Below are 19,238 nucleotides of genomic sequence, written 5' to 3' on the forward strand. Positions count from 1 at the left end.
TTCCTGGTAAGTGGCAAATCAGTGATTTGCCTCTAGTGCCTGTTTCTGCCCATTGTAAGGTGCTGCCTTTATATACACACTATGAAATTGCAACAGAAACAACTGTTTTGTGGTTCTACTTGATAGGAACAATGCAGGATGAAAAGTTCATTTAAGGCTCACATTCATGTTGTCAACCAGCACCCCGGAATATTTAAGTTTAGGTTAGGTCTGCAACCTCCCTCCAAGGGGACTATATTCTATTCCACATGATTCACTAGAAAGACAGTAGATACTTTTATGTCACTTGGGTCTGCTCTCAAGTGTGTGTTCTCTTTCCAGAGGATGCTGTTTCAAGGTCCAAATTTCTAGTATCAGATGATCATCTCAGGGAGTGCTGTTTTGTATCGTGTCTTCCCATGAGTAGAAGATAACTTGCTCAAATTCCTGTCTCCTCCCTTCTCAGGAGGCTTCTACACGCTTTTGATGTTAGGTTTTTGTAATATTACAAGCAGGCTAGGGCAGCGGTCATTTCAGCTCAACCAAATTCTGCAGTTGTTCTAGTGGCCTGTTTAGATGTTTCCAAAAATGGAGGCCTTTCCCTTTAGAAAAATCTCTGAGTTGGTATTAGATAGGATTTCAAAGTACAGGCCAGAATCCTGTCTGGGATGTGCAGGCGTAGCCCCACTAGCGTCTAATGGATCTGTGTGAGTTGCACCAGCTGAACATCTGGTCCCCAGTTCACAGTACCAAAGCCATTAACCCCTCCCCTGTTGGACACATTGGTCTGAGCATTATGCATCTGAAAATGCAAATGCTTTGGGTTAGAGTTAAGCTGAATTATTTTTCTGAAGCCATGTTTGCTTTGTGTTTCTGTTAAGCATGATTTTATTTTGTGGGGAAACACTCATTTGTGCATTTTAATGCATCAGACTGTGTTGCCCTTTCAGAGAGAGCTTGCTCTGAAAGAGTTAATTTCAACCTGTGTTCAGCTGGGATGAAGAAACTGGTTCCTCTGTGTCCCTGCTTTCTATTCTCCCGTTGGCCTACTTCCCTCTGCTTGCATTTTGCATGCCTAATTCCATGAATAAATCAGGACCCAAGGATTTAGAAGGTGGTACAGCTGTAACCACTCAGAAAATTGAACCTCTGAGACTTGTACTGCAGCTTTAACAACTGCCAATGTGTGTGCTCCTGAACTCTTCTAATAACATCTAACTGGTACCAAAATAAAATTAACTTTGCCCTTTTTATGTAATGTTTAAGGGGGGTTTTTTTGTGCCTACCCAGCGCCTCCTCACTTGGCTCCCCTTGTCTTCTAATTAAAAGCTCAGTTATAAGCCCTTTGGGGCAGGGCAGTCACCTCCCAGCTGCTGTGGCAAAATGGTTTATTACAAATCTTGGCACAGAGGAGAAAAGAATAAGGGAAACTGAGGGATCTGACCTGGCTAAGGGTTCATCTGTACAGAATCACAGCTCAGTCAAACTCTTGTCTGGCTGTGATCCTAGATACTCTGATAACTTGTCATTAATACACATGGGACTGCTTTTATTTGTAGTGTTCTGGCTCCTGAGAGTGTGTGAGGGAGCTTTTCGTGTGTTCTTTAGTCAGAGGATACACCCAGTCTAGGTGAAGAACAACACGCACTGGTAACAAGCTTGCTCTGGAGGATAGATACCTTGAAAGAACAAAGTCTCCAAGTATTTTTTTTTTTTGTACTGATGGCTTTCCCTCATTATGGCTCTGCTTTTTAGAATAAAAGTAATGATTCTGAGCTGATGATGGTTTGATTTCACCAAACTTTGCTTTTGACTAAGAAGGTCTTTTATGGTGGTGTGGTTTTTGGCACAGGATTCCTGAGGTCTGTATCTAGCTGTTAGACCTGCCCGAGTAACTCCCAAGTAATTATAGTTGGCAAGAGAGGTATTGAACTACATAAGTAATGTTTGGTAAAGTGCGTATCTTGTGATGCTGCTTCATTTCTCTGCTTCTGTTTCCTGTCTTGTAGGAGTAAAAAGTCTGCATAATAGAGGGTAAGATTTAAAAAAAAAAGCCTTAATTATTTTGACATCTAATTTCCATTTTCAGGCTCACTACAGTCTTGCACAAACGTAGAAAGTGAAACAGTTGGTCTGCAAAAAAAGCTGCAGGTACCTTTCACAGGCTCTAAACGCTATTTTAACCTTGACAGCATTTAGAAATCTGTAGGCTCAGATGCGATCCCACTCTGCAGCTTAGGAGTGAACATGCATCAGGCAAGCTTTGGTACCTGCCAGAAATGTGACACAATGGACTGTTCTAGTACAGGCTCGGTGACGGCATATGAAGTCATCGCAAGGTGGCTGAGCTCCTGAGCCTCAGGTACTAAGTTTAGGTGCAAATTGCAACAGATACTTCTGAAAATTTTATTCTCCGTCTAAATCATTTGGGCTTTTCCTTTAAATTCAGTGATAAGCTTCTCGTGTGTATGTATATTTTTATATGCAGCTGTATCCCCGTACAGTTTGGCTCGCTTCTCTCCAGTATCTGTGCTGCCTGTGAGTCTGAGCGTGATCTCTGCAGGAAGAGGTTGCTCTCTGCAGGTTTCCTCCCAACCCTCTCACTAGAGTCTCTAGGCCTGTGACATTGCCATGATGTTTATTGTACACAGATCACTGAGCAGTTTCCTTTCTCTCGGGGTACCTCTGTTCTATGTCGAAGTGAATCTTCAGCAGCTCCTGTGTGATTGCTTTCCAGCTCCTTTGTGTGCTCGGCCCAGTAAATAAGGAGGGGGATGGAAAGCATGTTGTAAATGTGTTGACAGCTTTTGATGAACAAAACAGTCCCTGAAAACCGCCTGTCTGCCTTCCCCTTCTCTCCTGCATGTTTTTGCTTCCTTTCCTACCATTTTCTCCTCTCTTCTTTCTCCATCTCCCCCAAATTCTTTTTACACTATTTTGACACCCACCACTCGTTCTTTTGGTGCTCGCTGCTCTGAAAATATTTATTCTCTCCCCTATATTCCTTCTCATTTCTCATTCAGGGGGACTGTTTCAATCCCTATGCAGGAACAAATGAAAAGGGGGATTAATTCTGTTTCTGAGTGCATGTCAGCTGTCTGCTTGTATCAGTTCTCTACCCATTCTTCTCTCTCACCCCAGGTACTGTGCTTTTAGTAAGTATCCTGCTGTCTTTCTAAACGCTTTCGGCAGGGTAGAATTTGTGCTTGGAAGATTTTTGTGCTTATTGATGCTAACAAAGGAGGTACAGTTATTTATTTGACATCAGTTATTTAAACAAAAAAAGGAACAGGATGGTACAATATCTGGGCAACTATTCATAGGATTCTTCTCAAGCTGAATTTAGGGTCCCTAATTCTAGTTTTGTTCCTTGTTAAAAAAAGGCTCTTTGTTCTCTACTCACAAGCATGCTTGCCTATCCAATGTGCTGGAACTGATGGGCAGGTCTGTCCTTTTGTGCGAGATCTGTTCCTTCTGGCTTTCCCTTCGCAGGTAGGCACAGCATAACCACTGAGACTAGTGATCCTGCATCAAAACCGAATTACTGCCGTTTTGATGTGGATGGCTGTGTGAGAACTTGATCTCATCTGTTACTTCAATTAGGAGGAGACCCAGGTGAGGGAGCCCTGAGTCTCAGGAAAACAGGGATTTGTAGGGTCCTGGGGAGAAACAGGATTTCTTCAAGCCATAAGGGACCTTGTCCTGTCTACAAACCTTTCACCAAACCCTTCTTCAGCACCTGGGTCTGCAAGGACAGTGTTGGTATTATGGCTCTAGGGAAAGTGCTCTTTTTTTCTCTCTTCCTGTATTCTCCTTTTAGCAAAGATACACTTTCATACATATTCTCAGTCAGCGTTCAGCTCTGTTCTTTGGTTTGGCTGTTCAGGATTTGGAGGCTGTTAGGCTATCAATGACTTGTTTCTGCATGTAGGAACTTCCTAACCTCCAATTGCCTCTCCAGCCTGGGAATTATGCTCATCAGGCTCCACCAGCTGCTTCTCTGCTCAAAATGCTGTGTGGGTTACTCATCAGAGGTTGCTTGACAAATGCTGTGGCACTTTGTTCAAGGCAAAGATCAGCTGAATACAGGTGTATGAACATGCTCTAACGTACGCCTTCCTTGCTGCCGCTGCTTCGTGCTCCCCGAAGCCTGCCTTCACTTTGCATTCTGTGGCTGTGTTCTTGGTAGTGCTCTATGTAAGCAGTTTTTGAGAATTTATTCGACACTGGTAAATGATAATTTTCCTTGCACAATCTACATTCTAGGTTCCTAGGGTAAATCATCAATTTATCCCAACTAAAATATTTTAGAGAATGATGTGAGTTTTACTCAGAAAGTGAAAGAATCTTGTAAAGTTTCCAGAGGATGGTAATGCTTCATCTTCTGTACACGAGGGAAGGTGATCCTCCTCTTTCAGGAAATGTGAGATTTCAAAGAAGGGAAGTTGTAGTGTTTGAAGAGGAGAGAGAGTATGCATTTTGGGAAACAATTCTCCGTGACAAGGACTGTTTTAGAAAAGGAAGTTAATGGGTGGGAGGTAATGGGAAGGAAAAGGTATAGCCTTTAACTGTATTGACACTTGAAGTATTGCATTGAAAATGCAAATGCTAGAGTTTTAGTTAATGTTTTTATTGGTTGGTAATTCAAGATACTTAGTGTTATGGATGATGTTCCAGCTTAAGAGTGATTTGGCCAAATTAATGTTGACTTTGGATAAGGAGAAAGTAATAGAGACTTTAGGGTCAGGCCAGGTGCAGCTTTTTCTAAATTTTCAAACTGAAAATACTGTTAGTATGTCTCCATAATTTAGTATGTCTCCAGTTTTCACCACTGATTTTCAGCAAATGCATTTGTATTCAGGGTATTCTGCATTTTGTATGTTTAGCCAGTGTGGGTGATTCTGGTTTCACAAGTGTAAACTGGAATATCTTTCAATAATTTAAATTGATTTCAGCTCCGGTATTTTAAAGCAAATGATTCTGATCTAAATCAGAATCTGATTTCAATTTTATGTTCATGCCTTGTAATACCTGGCTTGATTTTTATCCATTATATGTTTGTACACTGCATTGTGCTAAATTGAGATGTCCTTGTTGGATAGGTGAAAATTCTTGATTTTCCTAATAAAGTACATATTTGCCATTTAGTAAAACATAAAGTGTCTGAAATGTTTTGTTAGGGAAAGGCCTACGGTAGGTGCCACTGTGTCTTCTGGAAGTTGGCTTCTTGTAGTTCCTTGGGAGATATTTTTTTGGATTAACTTCTCTTCAGAACTCAAAGCGCACACCAAATTTAGCATTCTGTCTCATAAACCTTCCAATATACTTTAAAAAGTTATAGTGCTTATGTGAAAGGCTGCATTTATGACAAATCTGAGTTTGTCTCCCTAATTTCCTTTGAGTTCTGAATTGGTCACCTGTTTGTCCTAATTATATCCTTAAAACACAAGGTATTGTTAGACTTAGGAAGATGCTTCCAGCCATGGAAGCAACTCTTTCACCGGAGATTCTGGTTTGTCTCAAAATTTAAGCTAAACTGACACATGTTTTTTTTCTTGCTGTGTGCAGGTTTAACCCCTGCCGGGACCGGAGAGCACGTTGCTGTTGCCCTTCCCCCACCCGCAGCCGGTCGGGCTGGAAGTTAAGCACAGACCCCGGGCTAAAATAAGAAGAAATTTAATGCAACAGTGTGATAAAACAATCTGAATAGCAGCAGTGACAATGATAGCAACAATAAACAGCAATAACAGTGAACAAGACAAAAGATATACAGAGAAATACCGCAAAATGGTCAGGGAACAAGCCCGCCGCGTGTGTCGCAACCCCCAAAACCAAAAGCGAAAGTAAAAAGGCTCCGCCCCTGGACCTGACGTCAGCATGGTATGAATAACACGGCTGGAGATCCCTTCCCCCTCTCTCTTTGCTGGGGAAAACTTGACCCTATCCTAGTTGAACCAGGACATGCTGCATTTTGCTATCTCTTAAACTATCAATAATTTAGGATACAAGTGCTACAAAGACCTTGTTTTTGTGGTTCGTGCTGTCAGTGTCTCTGTGCTGATGTCTGTCTCATGTGCATGTGTAACTTGGCTTGGTATGTACTTACTTTGTTTATCCATGTTGTCATATCCCTCATAGATACTGTTGGTGACAGATGCGTGCTGCAGTTGGATTTGGTCATGTCTCTCTGTAGAACGGTGTCTTTGGAGTTGCCTGGATAGCCCTTCCAGCACTGTTTTTTTTTTCCCCCATCACTCTCCTTACTTAACTCAGGATTTGTGTGAGTATGTATGCACAAAAATAGCCCAACAAAAACTCTGCTCTTTTCTGTCTTCCTATCCATATCTTCTTTTTTTTTTCTGGCCTAAATACAGTTTTCAGAATGAGTTTTGTTGCATCAGTACAGCTGTTATGGAAGCAGAAGCTATTGAAGAAGCTTTCAAAAGCAGAAGGTGTGTGGAGTGACTATGTATTCTTGGGTTGGTACTCAAAGTATTCAGTGTTGCTCCTTTTGGAATCGACTATAAGGAGGTTGCTATTTAGAAAATCTCCTTTCAGCATAGTTACATGAGGTGTCTGTGCATTTTGCCTCGCTATGTGCTGATGGGCTCTGCTCCTGACTCCTGGTTCACCTACCTAGGATGAGTGGAGAGGCTCCTCAAGGTCAGCCACCCACCTGCTGGATGTTCTAGCTGATCCCACCATAAGGAGCACACTTGTTTCTTGAGGATGCTTTCAAATATATTTTATTGAAGGTCAACTGTATTTTGACTGTTTTCTTCAGGATTAAATTGGTGACCTAGAAAAGCTTTTGGTCCATTCACATCCACCTTTCGACAATGGTGTGGGATTAGAAAGTTTTGTTCTTAGGGTCCCAAAACTGACTGGCAGCTAGACTTGGCCTCCCCTCCATGGCTGTCCCAGCAGTGGGTAACAGAGGTGGGTTGGGTATTGTTGCTCTATGAGACTATTTCCTGACCAGTGCTCCTCAGTGCACAGCCCATGGGAAGCCCCATGCCACTGTGAGTAGTTCATAGGATCAGAGAATGGTTTGGGTTGGAAGGGACCTTACAGTCCATCCAGTCCCACCCCCCTGCCACGGGCAGGGACACCTTCCACTAGCCCAGATTGCTCAAATCCCCATCTAACCTGGCCTTGAACACTGCCAGGGAGGGGGCAGCCACAGCTGCTCTGGGCAACTTCTGCCACCCTCACCACCCTCACAGGGAAGTGTTTCTTCCCTATATCTAATCTAAATCTTCCCTTTTTCAGTTTAAAATCATTGCTCCTCATCCTATCCCTACACTCCCTGATAAAGAGTCCCTCCCCTCTTTCCCGCAGCCCCTTTCAGTCCTGTGAGGCCGCTCTAAGCTCTCCCTGGAGCCTTCTCTTCTCCAGCTGAAGCCCCCAACTCTCTCAGCCTGTCCTCACAGGGGGGTGCTCCAGCCCCCCCAGCATCTTCATGACCTCCTCTGGCCCCGCTCAAGCAGATCCGTGTCCTTCTGATATTGGTGCCCCCAGAGCTGGAACCCAGCACTGCAGGGGGGTCTCACAAGAGCAGAGCAAAGGGGGAGAATCCCCTCCCTATACCCGCTGGCCACACTGCTCTTGGTACAGCCCAGGACACGGTTGATAGTTTAATAGTTGTGTTTTCCATTGCTGGAAGAGAGGTGTCTTGGCCAGAAATGATTTTCAGAAATGTAGTGGAATTGTGAAGCTGTTATTACATATCCATTCGTTGGGTTTGAATGAACCAAATATACCTCTAAATGCAGCTTCAGCTGTCCTACCGTTTTTGAGAAATAAATGTATGAAAATGGGCAATGGCAGTGGCTGTATGAGTAGAAAGTTAACGTCTTTAGTCTGTCAGCTCTGGGAAAAGAAGGGCTAAGGCTCATTAAAGGTTGTTCTGACAAAGGTCAAGATGATAATGTTTCCCAAGTTTTAATTTTCCCAGGGAGAGGCCAAGACAGCCTGTGGCTAAAGCATGGGACTGGGATCAGATATGAATCTTCTTTCTGACCAAGACATGTAATATGGGAATAACATCTGGAGCATTTTGAAATCTTTGGGTGGAATGATCTGAAGAACTGCAAACTGTTTGTTATGTGTGGACTGAAATTCCAACTCCAGTCTGCTTGTGTCCTCAGCCAAGTTAGCAGCTCAAACCCTTCTGTTACTCGTGAGCTGAGACAAAATACCCTGACATTTTAAAAAAACTTAGATCAGGATTTTTCCCAACTTGGAGAATTGGTTCTTCCTTTACTTATTCTCATTAGAAAAGAAAATTAGGAAACATACCTGAAATTCAGTGATTATCCTATTTTTGCTCCTTAACTTTAATTTTAAAATGGGCTATTTTTAAGTTATTAAATCTTGTGCCAGACACCCAAATTGCGGTTAAGAAAGGAGGTGAATGTGTCTGGCATTTTCCAGCACATGCATGGCCGTATCTAACCTAAAATGAGAGCAGCAAGTCCTGAAAGGCAGTGGGGAGATGTCGGCAAGCAGCGGGAAGCGTGTCTGAGCCCAGCAGCCTGTGTCGGGTCTCCAGAGGTCAGACCACAGCACCTTTTGTGCATTTGTATTTCCCCCCCTCCCTTTTCTTTCTCCCTCTACATGTGTATTTTGTCTCCTCCTCCTCCTGTGTGTGTGTCTGTCTTTGCATCTCCATTCTTCTCCCTCCCCTCCTCCGGACTGATCGCTGGCCAAGGAGATTTCCAAAGGGCTGAGCACTTTGTGGGATCGTCCTTGTCCCTCCTTGTTTGCCGAGTCAAGGGTATCTCTTTGCAGGCTTGGAGAGATGCTGTTACTCCTGGTGATGTGATTGCATAGCAACACAGCAGCGCTGGGTGGTGGAGGAGGAGAGGCAGGGAGCGTGCGACAGCAGCGCTCAGCCTCAGCATGCATCCCTGTCACAGGGACTCCTTTGCTGATTCACAGAGGCAGCCCCAGTCCCTGCTCCCGAAGCCTGGCGACCGCTGCCCCTCGCCTCTCAGACCTGGTGGACCTGGAAGGTAGGCCATGACAAAATTCGTTTGCCTATCGGATCCTGGCTTGGCTGGAAAAGGGGAAAATATTGACTATGGGTTAACCTCAGAAATACTCTCTTTGGGGTGGGTGTGTGTATCCCTTCACAGTAACACTGTCCATGTACGTGCGGGTGAGGAAACTTGCAGAGAAGAAAAGGATGTCGGGGGGACACAGTGGGAGCAAGAGAGGTGGTCAAGACTGTTTTCACAAGGGAGAGGCTGGAGCCAGTAATGTGGATTCCTAAGGCAAACAATAGTAGCCAGCATCCCGATTTCACCAGCTTTGATTCTTTGCATGCTGAAGGCTTATTCACCCTGGCAGTGTTTTCGTCTGAGCTGAAGGACTGCTCGGAGCAGGGTGTGTGGTGGCCTTCTATCATCCTCTTGGGAGGATTAAACAGCAGGGCAAGGCAGAAACCCAAGTATTTCTCACATAGTAATCTGGGATCAGACTCTAGTCCCAGCTCTGCCCTCTTCATTCACTGCCTTACCCAGTCCAGTCTTGCCCCTTTCTGTGTCCGCCCTCCCCTCCCCCAGCTTCTCTCCAATCCCTTTCACTCATTCCTCCTCCTCCTCTCTCAAGGCCTTATATTGCCACCGCTGGCCTTCCCTTTGCTGCGGGCAGCCCTGAGCACTGCCCGCAGGAGGCACAGGACCTTTTCTGCTCCCCAGGGCTCAGCACTCTACCTGGCTCTCCACAACAGCTAGGGCAGCCTGGGCACTGGTTCACCAAGGTTTAGTGCAACTTTGCACAACAGATTATTACCAGTCCTCAGTCCAGCCCATTCCCTTCAGCCTCCCCTCTGGCACGGCGCTGCAGGCATAGGGTCTGCAGGAGGAACTGCCAGCACCGTATTCACAGGGGCTCGATGCTCAGATTGCCTGTGTACAGTGACAGGGCTGTGGAGCAATCACTGCCACACTTTTAAACCCTGCGCTGTCTGTGCAAGAAACCAATGTTTGTTTGGGTTTTGGTTGTTATTGTTGGAAAAAAAAAAATCTATAGTAAAATCTTTGTCAATCTGTCTTTTACCTGTGCCTTAATCCGAGGTCCTTCACACACGGCTGCTGCTCACCAACCTCTCTGGAGCTGTGAGAGCTCTTGGTTAGTCCCTTTAAGGGCCTTTCTTGCCTGACCACAGTGCCCGTACAGCAGCACACTGTGCGAAGTCCCAGCTACAAGGCTCAGTCGCGTCGGGAGGGTTTCTGTTTTTCTGGCAGCTGTGCGTAGCGCGTGTGCCTGCCGTGGCTCTGGTGCCATCTCGCATCCTCCCCTGCCAGTTCCCCATGCTGAAAGCTGCTTTCTCTGCTGCTGCAGGAATTGGCCAGGCAGGGCTCTGGTGACAACAACCGTGTGATGGCACTCCGGAAAGGGACCAGACTATAGACGTGCAATTTCAAACTATCTTGTTTAGCAGCACTGTGCCCAGGAATGTGGGTGCCTGGAATTCTGGACCAGGAAGGCGTTGGAGTGGGTGTTGTGATGCTGTGTTCAGGTCCTTTTTGTTAATTGAAGAAATTAAGATGAGGACTATCTCTCTCTGGGTTAACCTGAGACAGGTCAATCCTACTCACTAAAACTGGCCAGGACTGTACCCATGAATGGGGTTGCTCATGTTGGAGTGACTCTTTTCAAAGCTAAAGAAAGTGAGATAGAGAAGGGATATTAAATGAATGCATTCAAAAAAAGTCCTGAGTTCTGGAGACATCTGGTGAATTTCTGATTATAATACTATTTTGAGAAATATATTCAAGGCCTCCACTTTAGGCTGGATACCTAAAAGCGTAAAAGATGAATTCTAAATCTCATGAAACAAGACATACTGAACAGAAAAAAATCAGACTTCAAAAAGCCCTCATTTTCATAGGTGTATTGAGATGAAACTGAGCTTTTCAGAATTGAGCCAAAATAGCTCCATCCCATTTTCCTTTGCTGTTTCTCTTAGCATAAGAATAAGGTTGCTCTGATACATCTCAAGAAAGGAGAGGAAATGTGACTTCATGTGGCACACAGCCTGCTTATAAAACACATGGTCTCAGAAGGCCAGAGAAACCCCTGCTTTGACTGGGAGTTTATTATAATGACAAGCTTGTTGAGGGCAAGGCAGAATATTCAGTACAGAGAAATAGATTTTAGTTCGACACTGAGAATGAAAAACAAAGTGTCAAGGAAGCCAGAAGTTAGCACAGCGTTACCCTGGTTGTTGCTGGTAGTGGGTGTGCTCTTTCCACTATTGCTGATCCCTTACAATAATGGGTGCCAACGGGTGATGTGTTTTTCACAATGCAGCAAGACTGTTTCCTGCCTCTAACAGCAGGGAAGGGAAAGCTCAAGTTCTTAGAGGAGATAGGCAAAGAGAAGACTCAAGATTTTTAGTTGGTTAAATAAGCTGGTTTCAGGGCTGGTTGCAGGGTACAAGTGAATCTGAAGAATTGGGTTCAGTTTTATGGTTGGTGCGACCTTTTGGTCACTAGAAAAATTATTGCCCCCCCACTGTTCCATTTGGGAGGTTGGAGGATATTTACTTCTTCCCCTGCTCCTTTTGCCTGTCAGGTCTGTCAGACAGCAATTTCTCTGTGTCCAGCACAGTGGGGCCGTGTGTTCACAGCTGGGTCCTCAAGGTGCTCAGGTAATTATTTGTAGTACTTGTCTAATCGAAGGAGGAGGAGGAGGAGAAGAGATGGGCGGAATTCCTAGGCAAAGGGAGTTTTTGAGAGAGCAGCTTAAATCCCAGCTGGGAGTCTGAAAAGGCATGTGAAAGAAATTTAGATTTCAATCTTCCTAAATAAATTCCCATAAGGTTGTTTTTGTTGTGGTTGTTTTTTTTTTTTTTTCTTTTAAGCAGAGAGAGAAGCAGAGTTCTGCATGGCCATGTTGTGGACATGCAGCCACACTCACCTGGTTAGCTGGGGACATCATCATCCCAGTTTCCTGGTGCAAGACTAACTGGTGACATTTTTCAGCTTCAGTTTCTGTGTGCATGTGTGTTCTTTTGCTTGGGAAAATGGAGAGGGAGTGAGCCAGCAGAAGAGATGCTGCTTCTTTATTAGGACCTGTGGCACCTATTTATCCGTTGAATTAAAATCACATTTTGGTTGTGAGCTTGGAGTCGAAGTGGCCATTTAAGAGTGCAGATCATTAGATGCGAGAGTGCTCCCACCCTCAGTGAATAAGGCATCTTCTGTGCCGTTTGCTCACTACCAGATACAATCCCTGCTGTATGTTACTACTTAAGGACAGCTCCTTAATTGAAGGACCCTTCATTCTAATTAATGAAGGGGACCTGGTACTTAGGTGGCAGTGCAGTGTGAAGCCCAGCTGCAGCTTTGGCATCTGGGTTTTTTTCGCCCTTGGATGGTGGGGTTGTAAATGCCTGCTCATGTGGAAGGTGGTAGAGATGGAGGCAAAGGGCCCGTGCTCTAAGAGTGAGTTTTGTTGTTTGTATGCTTGGTCCCAGTGGGGTAAAGACTCCTCTTCCTTCTCTCTCACCAAACCATGACCTAGTGGGGTCTTGGGAATTAGGTCTGCTGGCCCTCGATCTCAGGCTTAAACTATTTAGTTACACATGCAGAAAACAATTTTTGTGGGAAGAGGATGTGTTATTGCACTGTCAAGGGAGTCCTGCTGTCTGCCAGCTTGGGAATGCTCCCTTTGTTAGCATCTACATGGGAGCTGAACTTTGAAATATCCACAAGCCTCCCACCTTTCCCCTTAAAGGACACTGATCATGCTGAGCTAAAATGTTATTACTTCTCTTGTACAGTAAGTTAAACAACAACAAAGTCATTAACATTTCCAGCAGCAGGGAACGTGTTTGTGTTTCCATTCCCCTCATGGGATAAAGGCTGAGCTGCCTTGCTTCAAAATGTTGCCATATTTTTTCCTTATAGGCCAAGATCTGAAGTGGAAAGTTTTAGCCTGGAAAGAATGTTTTGGAGGAGATTAGCAATTTGAAGCAGAAGCCTTGTGATTGAGAGACCTCTTGACCTGTGTTGTCTTTGCTGTTGTTATGTGTGGTAAAGAGCCAGAAATTCAAAAGCTGACATCAGACTCTAGCTTCAGTGGCAGGTCCCTAATCCTGAGGGTTACCTTTAGCGATGCAGGTCAGCTCCAGTGAGAATTCCCTTGATGTCTGAGAGAGTTTGGATCTGGATTTGTATCAGGAGGATTTTAAATGAATGCAGAAAAATTATAGAAATACACTGTGCAGTGTGTGCACTGGTGTCATCTTACTGTTGGCTGGGATGGAAAAGCGATGCTGCAGGAGACAGGCCATAGCCTGTGTTCCTGAGCACTGCCTCTGGCTGGCCAGTGCTGCTGTTGCATGGGTCTGTCAGTAGGAAGAGTGCAGAGATCACTGAGCAAAGTTGTGTGGTGGAGCTGAAACAGAACTGGTTGAGCAAAGGCTGTTCCAGCTGCCTATGTCAGACAGCCTGGAAAACAGTGCAGTGAGGCAGGCTTGCCAGTGCTGAATTTGTAACAGGTACTGGGCATGTAGAAAGAGGAAAAAGGCAGCTGCTTTGTTTTGAATATACCCTAATGCCCAAGCATTCAACTGTTGAAATGGACCATCAAGATTTTTGGCTTTCTTATTTTTCAACTAGAGGATTATCATGGTCTCCAACCAGGCTAAACAGTTGTGGCTTGGCTGCTAACGTGTTTGGAAGATGTAACAACACTGTGAAACATCTAAGATGTACTAGAACAGGGGTGATTTTTGGGTGCTTTTCATGTAGGAGGATGCAAAGCGCTATCGTGTAACAAGGTTGTACCTGATCCTTCTGAGGAAGGGTCTCACCACCTTTGGGTTTGGAGTGGGGACCTCCAGCAAAGACCAGGTGAGAGACACCAGTGGGAAGGGTTTCACTCCTTGTTCTATCCACTGCATGAGTGCAGTGCCCCAGTGCCTGCTCTGCGGTGACTGTAAGACTGCTTCTTGCAATGTTCTCCTATGGGTATTCTCACCTGCTTCTGTATGTGGGCCTTGATGATTTTCCTTCTTGCACAGAAATATGCACAGGGGATCAACCTTACTTTAAATCTGGTTGAACTGCCTGACCACATTGCCTCCTCATCCTCCAAAGGAGAGTTTTTCAAGTAGAGGCTTGTAGTAGGCTGTGGGAATTACAGTTTCAGTTGCCAACACTTAAATCTTTTTTGATTGATGATGTCCGTTGACTGTAGTATGCCAGGCCTCCAGGACCAACCTAGAGCAGAGTGTAGAGAGTGAATGCTGCTATGCAAGAAGCAAAGTGGATCACTCGTTCAGTTCTCGGCAGGTGTAGGCAGCAGGCAATAGATACTTAGCCAGGAAGCATCCACAGAACATCTACTCCACATGCTGCAGTGCCTAGACACAGTGCTGTACAGAAGCACTAAAGTAAAAGTGCAAGAGTTGAAGCTATTTTGTGTGCCACAGCAGAGGAGCAGAGCAGATCAAGAGCATTTCTGCTTGCCTGGTTCCTGTAATAGCAGGGAATTTGGCAAGGGACCATATGTAGCTGTCAGTTTGCTTGCAGTCGTGCCTCACTCTCCCAGTGAATGTGCTCCTTTGTGCTGGCTGCCATGCAGCTGAGCTATTTCCACATTATCTTGGTTCTCCACATCTGGGCTTTGTCTTTGCTATTGCAGAGTGGCAAAGAGCAGCTGAGCCACTGCCTTCAGATCTGAGTCAGCAAGATATTGCACAGGACATGCTTGAGGTAGTGGCTTTTGCTGGCACTTCGCTTTCCAGCTTGGTCTTGCTCTTTGACTGCTGCCTCAGAAACCTTTTAGTTCGCTTGTGCCATGGCTTTGTGTCCAGATGGACCTTGTTGTCGCTGAAGGAGTTCAGGAGCCCAGCACTCTGGAGGTGAGGCAAGGGCTGTTCTTATTTCCATAACTCTGGCAGAGAGCATGGAGACCAACCATATCCTATGCATGGACACCCATATGACATGGTTTACCCATCTCTGTCTCCAGAACCACACCTGCCCTGCACATGGAGACTTATCCTTGACCAAAATGCAATAAGATCAGAGCTAGTGACCTTCCCAGTATTGCTCCTGTTCCACAGAGCTGGAGGGAGGAACAAGATACCAGGCTGTGCTGGGAGAACTGGGAATGCAGGGCCCCTGTGTGTGATGTTGGAGGGGCTGGCTGAACCCTGGCCAGCACCATCACTGCAGTCACCTGGAACTGCACCGCAGAGGAACTGAGCCCTCGAGAGGGCAGCTGCAAGGAGATGTCACAGAACCTCATTGGCAAAAGCCATGGATTTCCCAGTCATGCAGTAGGGCTCAATGGCATTCCTCTGACAGAGGCTTTGAGGCTAAATAATTTTTCATGCCCTGAGAATTGTACCTCGGCTAGATTGACCCTCATTTAGAAGTCATTTACAGGATCAGGGACAGCTGAGACCCCACATAGCACAAGTGTTGGAGGAATAAGATGAGTTGTTACCTGCTGTCAAAGACAGAAATCATCCACTGTACCCTTGGGGTTGCATGAAGTGAATTTGCCCCTTGAAGATCCTGTTACTTATAAATATTAATGTGTCCTGATAACCCTGTCTGCATGGGGAAAGGTGTGGGGCAAGGCTGCTGCAATGCCGGGCTGCAATGTTCATTTGTGAAAATGGGCAGGAGGGGTAGAGGACAGGACCTCGGATTGCTGGCATGTTGGAGAGCTCAGCACAGGCTGTTCTGCTGGAGGAGGAGAGAATTATGGCTGTAGAAATTGCTAAGGGATTAAAAAAGTCACAACAGGATAAGCTGTTCTCTTAATGTGTGTAATGGAGAGGGGAGAGGCAGTGAAAGCTCAGGCAGGGGAGTGAGGGATGTGAAAGCGTGAGAGATGGGCAGTGTGTGCCAGGGCCTGGGGGCTTTCTCCTCGCCCAGCTCTGCAGTGTGATTGCTGGCTGTGCAGGACGCGCTGCCTGCTCCTGCCCTGCCAGTACCAAGCAGGAGGTTTCTCAGGTGGCCCAGGTGAGCTGGGTGTGGAGGAGCCAACAGCCTCCTTCAGCCGCATTGCTCCATCCGTACCTTGGAAGCAGCCCCATCTCCACTTGGACAGGAGGTCTGGCTGCTGGAGCCAGGGAATAGTTCCTTTCTAAAAGCAGGAAAGCTGTCACCAAGTTAGGCCGTGGGTTGGGCAGGAGACAGCCCGGTCTCTCAGCACTGCCTCTTGACCTGCCACAAGCAGTATTCACCCTTGATTTGCTCATCTGACCTCAGAGGTGCTGAGTCTGCTCTGGGCAAAGCCCTGTGTAGCATTCACAGCTTTTTTTTACGTTAGGTCTCCATCCTGCTGTGAACATGTTGGTGCTCAGCTCTTTTTATGATGCTACCATGGACCAAATATAGAGTTGTGTGATTATGCTTCAGTTTTAGAAAATTGCCAGATTCGGGTAAATATTACTTTGCACCTTTTTCTCTGGACTCTATTTTCTTGTGGCTTTTTGTAAAGCCAAGATGATGCTGGCAATGGGATAAATCACTAATTTAGCTTATTCAGAGTCCAAACAACAACAAAAGCAGCACTGTGACCAGAGGTTGTGTTTTAGATCTGTAGAACAAACAAGGGGCCACTGCTAACTGACCTTATGGGTCATGCGGTTTTAAAAACAGAATAAAAAAGGGAATCTTATAACTCATTATGAGTAAAAACTCATAAAAAGGTAGCTGATAGTGCAGGATGCATGTATGGAAGACTGAGGCTGTAATTTTCCTTCTGAACATAAAAGAAAATATGTTTGAAAATATTTTTTGTTATGGGGATATGTCTATTATATCTAAACATAAGTGGTCATGACAGCGAGATCACCTCTTCCCTTAAACCCTGGGCATCTCATGTAGTTAAGAAACCCAACCCTTTATAATAATCCACAGATTATGTTGCATTTTTCACACCAACACAGGGTATCATTAGAACAAACTGTATAACTAGATGCAAAAAAAGAGGTGGATGTTTAGATGAAAAAAGATTTCAACATTAGTACAACTGTATTAAAAATAAAACCATCTCTTTAGCCTTCAGCCTTTGTGAAGGCAGCGCACTAGGTAGCTGGGAAGGGGGTCAGCCCCATGAGGAGGTGCAAGTTGACCCGGAGACTCTCATTCTGCTTTTCAGGTGCTTGTGCCCAGAGCTGTCTCCATCCCCATGAACAGTGGTTCTGATGCAGCCCTTGGTGATGCAGGAGTGGCCCTATGTCCTCCCGCGATGTCCTGAGTGGCACATCACAGAGCAGGTGCAGCACAGCAACACTGTCCACTTACTGTCTCAGGTAAGAGCTGGGTCCAAGACCCTTTCTCAGGGAAGCTTTTTGCAGCGGTTGCAAAGGTCTGTGGAGCAAACTGGGACTTCTGTTCTTGGTGGCAGGGAAAGCTGTTAGCTCAGGCTTCCCATCAGTTTGCATTTAATGAGACTCTTAGCTCTCCTCAAGCGTTTTGGCTGCAAAGTGTTTCTCAAAGTAGAGCAAGAGAGACAACCTGCAGAGCTGGATTTCAAGCTTCCTTCAAAATAAAGAGCAAGATGCCACTGTTAACAGCTCTTGTGTATTTGGTTTGGTTTACTTTTTTTCTTGGAAACGTGGAAGAATGTCAGCTTTTGCTGAAAATACAGGTTTCTAACCTTCCTGGTTGCAGAGAAGATCTTGGAAATAAGCCCCTGGCAAATGCTGTAAGGAGAGGAGGAGACTGACCTCTTTCTAGTCTAGTTCTCTTGAGGAACAGAGAGTGGGTGCTCACACCGTTGGTCTCCCACCTTCTTCCTGGAGGATCTCTAAGCCAGCAGGCCAGGCTCCTCACCAAAGCTGGGCAGAGAGGTGAAGGTCTCTGGGATCGCCAGGCAAATGGCAGGGCAGAGTGGAGAACAGAGCGGAGGAGTGCTGGGGGCTGTTTGCAAAGCTGCCTGTGCTCTGCACGGAGCTGTCGTCACAAGCCGGCTTAGCACCTTGTCCTGGGTCACCCAGGACAGCAAGGCTGGGGACATGCTGCCTCAGCTCTGCTAGAGCATGGCTTCCCTCTTGCTGCCTGTAGCTGTTGGCCCCAGGTTACCTCTCACTTGACAAGAGACTGATGGATGGTGCTACGTTTTTTATTGGACACTGGCAGTGCTGTTCCCAGGATGAATCAGGTCCTTGGCTCTGCCTATTTTTTTCCACCATGCTTCAGACATGAAGAGAAAAGGCTGAGCCTGGGGTTCCTCCCTGCTGTGACTTGCCATCAGTGTGGACTCATCCTGCCCCAGAGAGCTGGGGTCTGCAGGAGGAAGGCAGAGCTGTCTCTGGAGAGGCTCCAACACGCAAGGATGACGCTTGCAGCTGGGGCAGGCTCTTGGTAGCTGAGTCAGGACTTACTGATCCTGGAGTGGCTGTTAAGTAGCTGCTACCAGGCCAGTGCATGGGTGGTTAATGAACACCCCAGCAAATGAAGTGAGAAGGGAGATGAGCAGGCAAATGCCCTCCTGAGCTGCCTGAGCAGTTCAAGACTCTATAAGGGTGCCAGAGCCCTGTGGGGTTTGCTGGGGGAGGGGAGCTGGGGCAGGATGCTCTGTGGGACCCACCGCCACCAAGCTGCAAGATGGCACATGAGGAGGGTGCAAACACTCTCAGCTCGAGTCATATCCACCACAGGTTTCCCTAGTCCCTGCCTGAGCCTGGCTTTCTGCTGTGTGGCCATCAGTGTGCTGGGTGCCATGCACCAGCTGTCTGCTGGCTCCTGCAGTGTTAAGGACAGCCTGTCTCCTTCAGAGGGTCTGTTGTGCCCTCCTTCCCACAGGTGTAGGTGTTGCCACCTAGGAAAAAGACTTCCTCTCTTGTCCTTGCTGGTTCTGAAAGCTCCTGGCAGGCTGCAGACAACCCATCTTTAGTTGTGTCTGGCCTTGCTGAACCCCCTCCTCCAGTCTGAGAGCTGTTTCTGCATCTGTTGGGCCTAGGGGCTGGTGGGCAGAGGAAGCTGCCCATGCTAGTCCCCGAGGGACAGACAGCAGCAGTCAGATGTGCAGGCAGGGAAGGAGGGGAAGAGGAGAGATACAGGGAGCTTTTCATTCCCTCCCTGTAGGTGGAGGAGAGCATGGAAACAATGCTGGGCGGCAGAACTGTGGGGGGCACCAGGAGCCAGCCCAGAGCCTTCTGGCAAAAACAAACTATTTTCACCCAGTCCAGGCGGGCAGGAACATCTGTGCTGGCACCCAGTGCTTGGCTGGGGCACGTGGAAGGCAAGGAGGGCATCTTTGGCTTCTTGGGG

The 19,238-nt window shown here is 46.3% G+C and overlaps 1 protein-coding gene across 2 annotated transcripts in view; it reads left to right on the top strand.

Moving 5' to 3' along the window:
- The first annotated feature begins 8,682 nt into the window (after positions 1-8,682).
- Positions 8,683-19,238, top strand: part of DRP2 (dystrophin related protein 2) — a 30,157-nt gene continuing 19,601 nt past the window's right edge. The window contains exons 1-2 of one of the 2 annotated variants that reach the window (XM_074915388.1): positions 8,683-8,996; positions 17,122-17,275. In XM_074915388.1, coding sequence (XP_074771489.1) covers positions 17,168-17,275 — 108 coding nt within the window. In that variant the 5' untranslated portion in view covers positions 8,683-8,996; positions 17,122-17,167. The remainder of the gene's footprint in view (positions 8,997-17,121; positions 17,276-19,238) is intronic. The other variant, XM_074915389.1, reaches the window with a different exon arrangement.

This window comes from Athene noctua, chromosome 11, assembly GCF_965140245.1.
Source record: "Athene noctua chromosome 11, bAthNoc1.hap1.1, whole genome shotgun sequence".
In the NCBI taxonomy this organism is placed as follows: domain Eukaryota; kingdom Metazoa; phylum Chordata; class Aves; order Strigiformes; family Strigidae; genus Athene; species Athene noctua.